Genomic DNA, 11,269 nt, shown 5'->3' on the forward strand with positions numbered 1-11,269 from the left:
CACCGAACCGTTAGCTGGTGCTTTGTACTTTTCCTCGTAGAGGTTTTTTGGCATCAATTGAAGTGGCAATCGACCAAGAGCAGGTCTTGGCGACCGTTCCTTGCATTTGTACAACAAGCTAAGTATTGCCTTTTTCTTTATTCTTATTACTTATTACAGTTTATTGTTGCATCCCTCTTATAATTTACCACTTGCCTAAATATAACCTCGTGCTACAGTAAGCACAATGAGTCCTCCCCCTCCAGACGAAGAAATGAAGACAGATCCTAATCCGCCTGTTGTTGACAGTAATAAAACCCCCCGGATTAAGGAATATTCCGATGAACCCTCGCTATCGACCGGTCCATATGTGGTGTACTTCCGGACCAAATCTAAAGATAAAACATTGAATTTATTGACATTAAATAAGAACCTGACGTCACATTACCCGACTATCACACAAATAGTAAAAATGCGCTCCGACAAACTCAGGGTCTCGTTGACCAGCTTAAAGCAGGCTAATGAGATCGTTCGAAATGAGCTCTTTACGCGGGATTATCGCGTATATGTACCAGCCCGCGAAGTCGAAATAGACGGCGTGGTCACAGATGCAGGTTTGACTTGCGCAGATATTCTTGAGCACGGGGTTGGCGGTTTCAAAAACCCCTTACTCAAGAATCTGAAGATACTGGATTGCAAACGCTTGCATTCAGTATCGATCGCCGAGGATGGGTCAAAATCTTATCCTCAATCGAACTCGTATCGTGTGACCTTCGCTGGTTCGGCTTTGCCAAATTATGTCCTTCTGGACAGGGTTCGTCTACCCGTACGTCTCTTCGTACCGCGGGTTATGAACTGTACTAATTGCCAGCAATTAGGACACACAGCCTCCCATTGTGCGAATCGGCCCCGTTGTTCGAAGTGTGGAGAGCGTCATGCGGATGGCTCTTGCGGAAGAGATATTGAAAAGTGTCTCTACTGCAGTGAGGGTCCGCATGATCTCTCAGCATGTCCCACCTACAAATTGCGTGGAGATAAGCTAAAGCACTCTTTGAGGGAACGCTCCAAGCGCACATTTGCAGAAATGCTAAAGAGTGCTACACCACCAAGCCCATCTGCAAATCCCTATGCTTGCTTGTCAACAGACGAGTGCGATTCAGACGACCCTCTCGAAGGCACATCTTCGGCCATCCCTCGTAGCAACAGGAAAAGGAGAAATATTTCCTCTCATAAGCTACCTAGTAAGGGTTCGAAGGTGGCCCTTGAGGGGCCTCCAAAAGTAACAGCTAATGGTAGTGTTAGTAAAACACCGAAGCAAAGAATAGCTCCTGATCTAGAAAAACTGAGATCTGATAAGGAGTTTCCAACACTTCCTAAGACAAACAAAAACTCAATTGCCCCTAAAGACCAGTCAAAGAATCAACCAAATGCTGGATTTATTAAATTCTCTGATATAGTGGACTGGATTTTTAAAACTTTCAATATCTCTGACCCCTTGAAAGGTATTTTGATGACCTTTGTACCCGTAGCTGAGACGTTTTTGAAACAGTTGACTGTAAAATGGCCCCTTCTTTCAGCGATTGTATCCTTCGATGGCTAATTTATCCAATGAGGTCAAGGATTTGATCACTGTTTTACAATGGAATTGCAGAAGTATCATCCCAAAAATTGATTCCTTCAAACATCTATTATATACCACGAATTGCGATGCATTTGCATTGTGCGAAACTTGGTTAACTTCTGAAATATCTCTCAACTTCCACAATTTTAATATTATTCGTTTGGATCGAGAAACCCCCTATGGAGGAGTACTTTTGGGAATCAAAAAGTGCTATTCCTTTTATCGAATTAACCTCCTCTCGATACCAGGTATTGAAGTTGTCGCATGTCATGTTACAATCAAAGGTAAGGACCTTTGTATTGCTTCCATCTACATTCCCCCTAGAGCCTCGGTTGGGCATCAGCGGCTCAGTGATATCATAGAACTCCTTCCCGCACCAACGTTGGTTTTAGGAGACTTTAACTCACACGGTACGGGATGGGGTTGTCTTCATGACGATAACAGATCAGCTATGATCCATGATATTTGTGACAACTTCAATATGACAATATTGAATACGGGAGAAATGACACGGATTCCTGCACCACCAGCAAGATCAAGTGCGCTGGATTTATCCCTTTGCTCGACATCGCTACGGTTGGATTGCAAGTGGAAGGTAATCCCCGATCCTCACGGTAGCGATCATCTACCTATCGTAATTTCAATCGCCAACGGATTAAGACCATCGGAGACAATCAATGTTTCGTATGACCTCACACGAAATATTGATTGGAAATATTACGCAAATGCGATGTCTGAGAAACTGGAAACAACACAAGAACTTCCTCCGGAGGAAGAGTACACGCTTTTGGCTGGCTTGATTCTCGACTCCGCGATTCAAGCTCAGACGAAACGTGTACCCGGCGCGAAAACTAACATCCTTCCTCCCAATCCGTGGTGGGACAAAGAGTGCTCATCACTGAACGCGGAAAGATCTTTAGCATTCAAAAAGTTCAGAAAATATGGAACACCTGATAATTATAGAAATTACGCAGCGCTAGATAAGCAAATGAAGAACTTAGTTAAAGCAAAGAAACTAGGTTACTGGCGACGGTTTGTTGACGGATTAACAAAAGAAACATCGATGAGCACTCTTTGGAACACAGCCCGACGAATGCGAAACCAAAACACCACGAACGAAAGCGACGAATATTCCAACCGTTGGATATTCGATTTCGCTAAAAAAGTATGTCCAGACTCTGTTCCGGAACAGAAGATCTCCCGCGCCGCGACATCAAATACAAACGAAACACCGTTTTCGATGGTAGAGTTCTCACTTGCGCTCTTGTCATGTAACAATAAGGCCCCGGGGTTAGACAGAATCAAATTCAACTTGTTGAAAAATCTGCCAGACCCCGCCAAAAGGCGCTTGTTGAGTTTATTCAATAAGTTCCTTGAGGACAACATTGTTCCACATGACTGGAGACAAGTGAAAGTGATCGCCATTCAAAAACCAGGAAAATCAGCCTCCGATCACAATTCGTATCGGCCGATTGCTATGCTTTCCTGTATCCGGAAATTGTTCGAAAAAATGATTCTCTTCCGTCTAGACAATTGGGTCGAAACTAATGGCTTACTTTCAGATACACAATTTGGTTTCCGCAGGGGTAAAGGAACGAACGATTGTCTTGCGTTGCTCTCAACAGAAATTCAAATGGCATTTGCTCGTAAAGAACAAATGGCGTCAGTTTTCCTAGACATTAAGGGGGCTTTTGACTCAGTTTCTATAAATATCTTATCTGAGAAGCTGCATCAGCATGGTCTTTCGCCAGTTTTGAACAACTTTTTACATAATCTATTGTCTGAGAAACACATGTATTTCGCGCATGGTGATTTGTCGACAATACGATTCAGTTACATGGGTCTTCCTCAGGGCTCATGCTTAAGCCCCCTTTTATACAATTTTTACGTAAAAGATATCGATGAATATATCAACACATCTTGCACGCTAAGACAACTTGCCGACGACAGCGTTGTGTCCATTATAGGATCCAAAACTGCCGATCTGCAAGGACCATTACAAGATACACTCCACAACTTGTCCACGTGGGCTCTTCAACTTGGTATCGACTTCTCTACGGAGAAAACTGAGCTGGTTGTATTTTCAAGGAAGCGAGAACCAGCACAACTACAGCTTCAACTAAGGGGTGAAACCATAGCTCAGGTCTTCACATTCAAATATCTCGGGGTCTGGTTCGACTCCAAAGGCACCTGGGGATGTCATGTTAGGTATCTGAAACAAAAATGCCAACAGAGAATTAACTTTCTTCGTACAATAACCGGATCATGGTGGGGTGCCCACCCAGGAGACCTGATCAGGCTGTACCAAACAACGATATTGTCCGTAATGGAATATGGATGCTTCTGCTTCCGATCCGCCGCGAACACCCATTTCATTAAACTGGAAAGAATTCAGTATCGTTGTTTGCGTATTGCCTTAGGTTGCATGCAGTCGACTCATACGATGAGTCTCGAAGTGCTTGCGGGCGTCTTACCGTTGAAAAATCGATTCTGGGATCTCTCATATCGATTGCTAATCCGATGCGATATCTTAAATCCGATGGTGATTGAAAACTTCGAAAGGCTTGTCGAGCTCAATTCTCAGACCCGTTTTATGTCCTTGTATATTGATTACATGGCTCAGAATATTAATCCTTCTTCGTTTGTTTCCAACCGTGCTCATTTGTTGGATACTTCTGATTCTACTGTGTTTTTCGACACATCCATGAGAGAAGAGATTCGTGGAATTCCGGATCACGTGCGCCCTCAAGTGGCCCCAAATATTTTTTATAATAAATTTAGAACAGTCAACTGTGAAAAGATGTTTTACACTGACGGATCAAACATCAACGAGTCCACAGGCTTCGGCATCTTCAATCAGAACATCACCGCTTCGTACAAACTCAGTGATCCGGCTTCAGTCTACGTCGCAGAATTAGCTGCTATTCAGTACACCCTCGAGATCATTGAAACGTTGCCCAAAGACCATTACTTCATTGTCACGGACAGTCTAAGCTCAATAGAAGCTCTCCGGGCAATGAAGCCAGGAAAGTATCCCCCATATTTCCTGGGGAAAATACGGGAACACTTGCGAACTTTATCTGAACGGTCTTATTCAATATCGTTAGTCTGGGTCCCTTCACATTGTTCCATTCCGGGAAATGAAAAGGCAGACTCATTGGCTAAAGTGGGCGCATTAGAAGGTGATATTTATGAAAGACCAATCTGCTTCAATGAATTTTTCAGTATTTCTCGTCGAAGAGCACTTGAAAGTTGGCAAACTTCATGGAGTAATGACGAACTGGGACGATGGCTACATTCCATTATCCCTAGGGTATCGACGAAACCTTGGTTCAGGAGGATGAACGTGAGTCGCGATTTCATTCGTGTTATGTCTCGGCTCATGTCTAATCACTACACATTCAACGCACATCTTCGGCGTATTGGGGTCATGGAGAGCGGTCTCTGCACCTGTGGCAACGGTTATCAGGACATCGAGCATGTCGTATGGTCATGTGTGGGGTATTGTGACGCCAGGTCTGTTTTAAAGGACTCCCTCAGGGCCCGAGGTAGACCACCTGATGTTCCGGTTCGAGATGTGTTGGCGAGTCGGGATATATCATATATGTTACTCATATATAAATTCCTTAAACACATTAATAAACAAGTGTAATCTGCGTTAGTTACCCCTGTTCCTCGACTGATGCGAAGAAGAAACTCCACCCACAGGTTCGACACTAACATCCGCCCGAATCTCCCCATCCCTCGTCTGTCCACCATCTTCATTGAAACTAACAAGATCTTTCTGCTGTCACTAAATTTTCTGCTTCCCCCTCCCACGTTTTTTCACCATCTCGATGTCAACTAATTAGATCTTTGTCGTTCTTAGTCATTTTGTTCCCATATCCCCTTTTTACTCTGTTCTCCGTAATATTTACTTCTCTGTATATTTTTTTTTTCATTTTCCTCCGTAACATCATCATCATTACCCACGGACGGCCGCTGTAGTCTATGAGATGAATATGGGCCACCCGTCTGGTATTCGTAGCCTGGGGGTGTCCCCCCGCGAACCCACACGGACAGAAAAAAGCGGCTAATACCAAGATACTTACCAACGTGTTACATTCAGTACGCCGGCCGGTGCCGATAGCCAGCTGAAGGCGGGATCTGCCAAAGTCATTACATTATCTTAATATACTATCCTAGTTTTAAGTTATTTGTTAATTAAAATTAGAAAAAGCCCTTGGCATCTTAGAGCTTAAGCAGTGTGCCTTAATAAATTATATGATTGAAAAAAAAAAAAAAACGGGTTAACGTGAATCAATTAACGATTGGTTGTATATTCTGCTAAGCAGCTGAGGGAATACCGTCAGGTCCAGGCGAGAAATAACTTTTTAGCTTCTTAGTAGCACTTGTTACCATTTCAGATGTGATTTTAAAAAAACATAAAAATCAACAAAATTTCAGGAACATCCGAAACTGTCAATTTCGATCCAGAAGTGGTAACGGGCATTGCATTAAATACTTATGAGAAATTCGCATCTTTTACCACTTGTCGACGATATGCTATCATTTAGATAAACATTTGCTGGAACAGTTGATGTTTTCCCGTTCGAGTTAACATAACTCCTTTAGGGTTTCGTTTTAGATCAGTTTGCACTCGTAAAACATATGATTTATACAATAATGAATTCAGTTTGCGGTATACATTACTAGTGGTGTTTCCGAAGTCGTCGCTGTGCTGCATTTCGTTTTCGTTTCAGCTTACGTAAAAGAGTTGTACTCAAAATAGGAGAAACACTTGGGCGACGGACCAAAACGAGTCCGCCGTTTCATCGGAATTCTTATCCGTCAAAAGACGTTTCAACCAATATCGGTCAAACATTTATCGAGTAATCCATTAATAACTCTGCTAATCGATAAACACTTTATCGATTATTTTGGAAATACGCTAGAATAATCGAGTAATTTAAAAAATCTGACATCTCCCTCTCTCTCGACAGATCACAGATTGAAAAATTGTGTTCAGCGACGAAGCACTCATGGCTGGTTTACAAGAGCTACCAATGTATCCCAGAAAGGTCACTGTTTGGTGTGACTGATGTGCCGGTGGCATTATTCGTGAAATACCGGACGACATGTTGAAGAGAGTGGTTCCAATGAAGATTTTCATAAATTTTATCAAATTTTTTGTGTGCTTTTTTAATGAAATTCTCTACTCTTAAAAAATCACCCTTTATATTTAAAATCCGCATTGCGAACATTGAGCAGTGACAACTTTATTGTATTGTGATCGAATATTACTATTGCAAGTAGTTTTCCAGTATGATTAAAGAAAAATATTTAACTCGCCATGTGCTGGTGTACGTACGATACGGTATTAAATAATAGTAGCTCCTATTGCTCACCATTTACTGCGAGCCGGGATAGAATATTGCAGAGTTTACCAGACGTCACACTTTCACGTACAAGGCTTGACATTGCTCCAGGCCGTCTGTCGTTCACTGTTGGTTATTCCGAACGGTTCCGATAGTGTCTGATGCGGTATTGTTATGCCTGAAACAGCTATTGCCATACAGCACCGACCTCAGAAGGTGCCATATGGTTGTCAAGAGCGTCATCTATTTGAATGTAAATTTCATGTCCTAGCTTATCCTTCCTATGGGGAACGGGTTTCAAAATATTTATGAATTAATTTTACCTACAGGCAAGCGTTACATAAAGCGTTTAGTGGGTCTTTTCTCCGTTCATCTCTAGGTTATGTTGTTGCAGTCATCCGGGATCGGTCATCGGTTTAAGAAACAACCGAACGATGACGATATGTTGGACTCTATTTTCGAAAACCATCACGCACAGGTTAGCAGGTAGGCGTTCTAGGTCCAACCTAGAAGATGTTTGTCTAGCTACTGGCCGTGAAATTACTTATGGAGTGTCACTACGGACAACGTCGGCGAATGTCGTTATACGCATTACATCTAGATGAATTATGTGCACATAATCCTGCAGTTATTTCTTATATGTGCTTTTGTGATTTCTTGAAGTGTCGATTTGTTGACATTGTCATTTGAGTACTGTCATTATGAATTATGAATTCCTATTAAGCAAGTTATGACCTGTCAAGAAATTAAAACTTATATTTTTGGGGCATCTGAATTCTAGATACACACTTTGGAAAATTCGTGTGAATTTACTTTTCGAAGACTGACATATTCGAGAGTCCAAAAATAAAACATTCCCGTTTTTTCCCGAAAAAATCGATGTTCGATTTTGTTTCGATAGAAACATTACCAATTTAATTAGGGTAAAGTGGGGGAGAGATGTCGCTGTCAATTTGACAGTGTACTTTAATAAATTTTCAGTACAACTGGCAACTCTGCTGGTTCAAAATCAGTTATCAGATTTTGACTGTTTATTTGGTTTATTTTTTTCAGAAATAATTGTGAGGAAACATGGGAATCCCACGCATAAAATTTAATATCTTTTATTTTCAGTCTCATCACTGATAGTTCCAGTCGCGTTCTTATCGCACAATTACAAAATGTGGAAAAATATAGGATAAGGAGTCAGAATTCGCCATCAAATCAAAACTCAATAAGGGTACTATTTTGAACAATTTAATTATTGTTCGCTTTATTCCAGAACAAAAAATTCTCGTAACCAAACAAAAACATATGACAAGCAAAGGATCAGCAGACATGCCCATTCCCAGATCAACACATCGCTTGGGCAAGTTGCTGAACCACTTTTTTATGTATGTGTGTGTCTGTTCTCTTTATGGACGTGGTGTGAGACTCGAACCTAGCAAGGTTTCCTAAAAAGTGATCACACTGTACTTGTCGAAATTTGCTTATTTCATTTAATTCGATTCTAGTAGTTTTAGTATACCGAATTTATAGTCCCAGTAATCCAGTTCAGGGCACTGGTTACACGACCGTAAACACCCGGTTGGCCGGCTTCAGCACATTTTCCTCCCCAAGATACTATTCCTGCCAGTACACCATTGCACACCAAAGGTCCTCCGGAATCACCCTGAAACGGTAAGGATTAGTCTAGTAGTCAACATTCGGCTATTAACAGAAAAAAACCGCGCAAGAATCCTTTCCTCCTTGGTCGTATCCCGCACATAGCATATTTTCCTTAACTGTTCCTAAATATCTGTAGTTATAGGCACATTTTTCCTGATTGTATATTGCAACAGTAGTGCCCCGTAAGAAATATCTTGACACATTTACATTTCCGGTTTGGCCCCAGCCTGATACTTTGCAAAATGTTCCGTCTGAGAAACATTGACCCGGAGTTGGTAGCTCTATCGGTTGAATACTCTCACTTAAAACCAGCGGTTCCGCAAGTTCCAAAAGTGAAAAATCAAAATTTCTCCAGTCATTCTGCATGGGATGCATAAAAATATTCCGCACGGCCACCAACACGCCTTCACTGTAGAAATGATTCGATCCTGCTCGAATAGCCACCTTTGTCTGATTCCTAACAAAATTGTCAAACATCCATGCGACTGAAGATTAAATAGCCATTTAGATTTGGTTCACCTCACACAGTGAGCAGCTGTTAAAATCCATCGATCACTCAGCACAGAACCGGCACATCTTTTCTTTTCCAGCAGCAGCGCAACCTGATAAGGAAAACTGGTTATGTTAACCGAAGCTCCACCTATGATTCGTTTGAATCTCCCGCTATCACAGGGTATAGGTTGCCAGACTAATATCACTAGCAGATTTGCTAAACTCCAGATAACCACTTCGACTTTTGTAAACATTTCAGGAGAAATTGAAATATAGCTAGCAATAGGCAGCAAATAGGATTGAGTACGTTGCGCTGTGATCGATTGATTTGTTAAAGCAATGTGAAACCCTATAAATTGATAAGGCAATTCAAATCGATGGAACGAATTTCGTAGTGCTAGGTTCATTACTGAAAGAATAATATTAGTTTAACATTCTTATGTGGAACTTGAAAAAGCATGTCCTAGGTATAATAAACAAAATGAAAAAATTCTCAGATCTGTTAGACCACCTCTGAGAAAATAAAGGGAGTTCAACTATTGCAAGTTATACATCCGGAACCGATATAATTGAAGTCGTTTCGTATGCCTAATAACTAACATTACCTACAAACTCTATTAGTTTTTAGTCAAATTTAGAAGTCTTTTTTACGATTTTGCATGGGACTACAGGACGTCTCATTTGAATCTAAGTTTGTTGAAGTCGGTTACGCCATATCTAAGAAAAGTGAGTAAGTTTCATTTTGAAATATATGACTAATAGTGGTAGAAGTGGGGAACCAAGATAACCGGGTTCGGTTTGATTGGCCGTTTACTAATAATAACTACCGATTGAAATTGTTTTGAGACCAGTTTAGGTTTTTTTAGAGGATGTCGGAGCGTCTGTACTCCGTGTTAGGAGCGGCTTCAAACAGCGTCTGTTCTGGTATCCAGCGGCTGAGTATGAAATGCTGCATCCCGTCCAGCTAAATCCAAGGTGGCAACCCCACCAACGGGATCGTCCTAGTGCTAGCTGGGACGTTAAACAGAGCAAGCACAATGAAACTCCGGCGAGACAGGGAGGTTGGCGTAGGCCTAATAAGCCGCCCGTAAAACATCTATTACGAATAATACAGGAGAGAATACGACCCGGAACAATCGGCATAGACCCACGCGACGAAATAAGGACTACGATTGGAAACTTGGAACATGGAACTGCAAGTCGCTAGGTTTCGCCGGCTGCGACAGGATAATATACGACGAACTAAATCCTCGCAGCTTCTGCCATAGGTAGCACTGCATCAGCAACGCTAGGTACGGCGGCTCCGAACGTAAGGAACGACTGGTTCGACGACGAATGTGAACAGTTAGTGGCCGAGAAGAATGCAGGCGATGTGGCGGAATACGAAAGTGGCGGCGCGGTAACGAACTTGGGAACGCGTGCGGAGGACGATAGACTGCCGGTCCCAGACCTCCAAGAAGTGGAGGAGGTGGTAAGCCGGTTGAAAAATAATAAGGCCGCTGGCGTTGACCAACTACCAAGCGAGCTACTAAAACACGGTGTTAATGCACTAGTGAAAGCACTGCACTGGGTCGTTACCAAGATCTGGGAGGGCGAGCTTTTTCCGGAGGAATGGATGGAAGGAATCGTGTGTCCCATCTACAGAAAGGGTGATAAGCTGGATTGCTGCAATTACCGCGCGATAACTCTGCTGCTCTCCTTGTAGGCGGCACAAGGTACTCTCCCAAATCTTATGCCGTCGACTTTCACCGATTGCAAACGAATTCGTGGGACAATATCTGGCAGGATTTATGGGCGAACGCGCTACCACGGACCAAGTCTTCGTCATCCGCCAGGTGTTGCAAAAGTGCCGCGATTACAATGTGCCCACACATCACTTATTCATCGATTTCAAATCAGCCTACGACACAATCGATCGAGATCAGTTATGGAAAATCATACACGACTACGGATTCCCGGACAAACTGATACGATTGTTCAAGGCTAAGATGGATCGAGTGGTGTGCGTTGTTCGAGTATCGGGGATAAACTCGAGTCCCTTCGAAACTCGCAGAGGGCTACGGCAAGGTGATGGCCTTTCGTGTCTGCTATTCAACATTGCTTTGGAGGGTGTGATAAGAAGAGCGAGGATAGACACGAGTGGCACGATTTTCAGAAAGTCCGTCCAGCTACT

The 11,269-nt window shown here is 42.5% G+C and overlaps 1 protein-coding gene across 2 annotated transcripts; it reads right to left on the bottom strand.

The window, feature by feature from the left end:
- Positions 1-8,177: 8,177 nt before the first annotated feature.
- On the bottom strand, positions 8,178-9,356 carry LOC131427826 (trypsin 3A1-like). Of its 2 annotated transcripts, none has more exons than XM_058591362.1 (4): positions 9,124-9,356; positions 8,665-9,061; positions 8,465-8,608; positions 8,178-8,390 (listed from the first exon to the last, which is right to left on the bottom strand). In XM_058591362.1, the coding sequence occupies exons 1-4, from the start codon at positions 9,348-9,350 to the stop codon at positions 8,352-8,354; spliced, it is 807 nt and encodes a 268-aa protein (XP_058447345.1). In that variant the 5' UTR covers positions 9,351-9,356; the 3' UTR covers positions 8,178-8,351. The 2 variants fall into 2 exon arrangements, with proteins under 2 accessions (XP_058447345.1, XP_058447346.1); XM_058591363.1 differs by having other exon boundaries at positions 8,665-9,054; positions 9,124-9,289.
- Positions 9,357-11,269: the final 1,913 nt, after the last annotated feature.

This window comes from Malaya genurostris, chromosome 2 (assembly GCF_030247185.1).
Source record: "Malaya genurostris strain Urasoe2022 chromosome 2, Malgen_1.1, whole genome shotgun sequence".
In the NCBI taxonomy this organism is placed as follows: Eukaryota; Metazoa; Arthropoda; class Insecta; order Diptera; family Culicidae; genus Malaya; species Malaya genurostris.

Coding starts and splice junctions, on each gene's coding strand:
- LOC131427826 (XM_058591362.1), bottom strand. CDS start 9,350: ATGTTTACAAAAGTCGAAGTGGTTATCTGGAGTTTAGCAAATCTGCTA. Junction 9,062..9,123: donor ACAGCTGCTCACTGTGTGAG/GTGAACCAAATC, acceptor CAATTTTGTTAG/GAATCAGACAAAGGTGGCTA. Junction 8,609..8,664: donor GAGGAAAGGATTCTTGCGCG/GTTTTTTTCTGT, acceptor TTACCGTTTCAG/GGTGATTCCGGAGGACCTTT.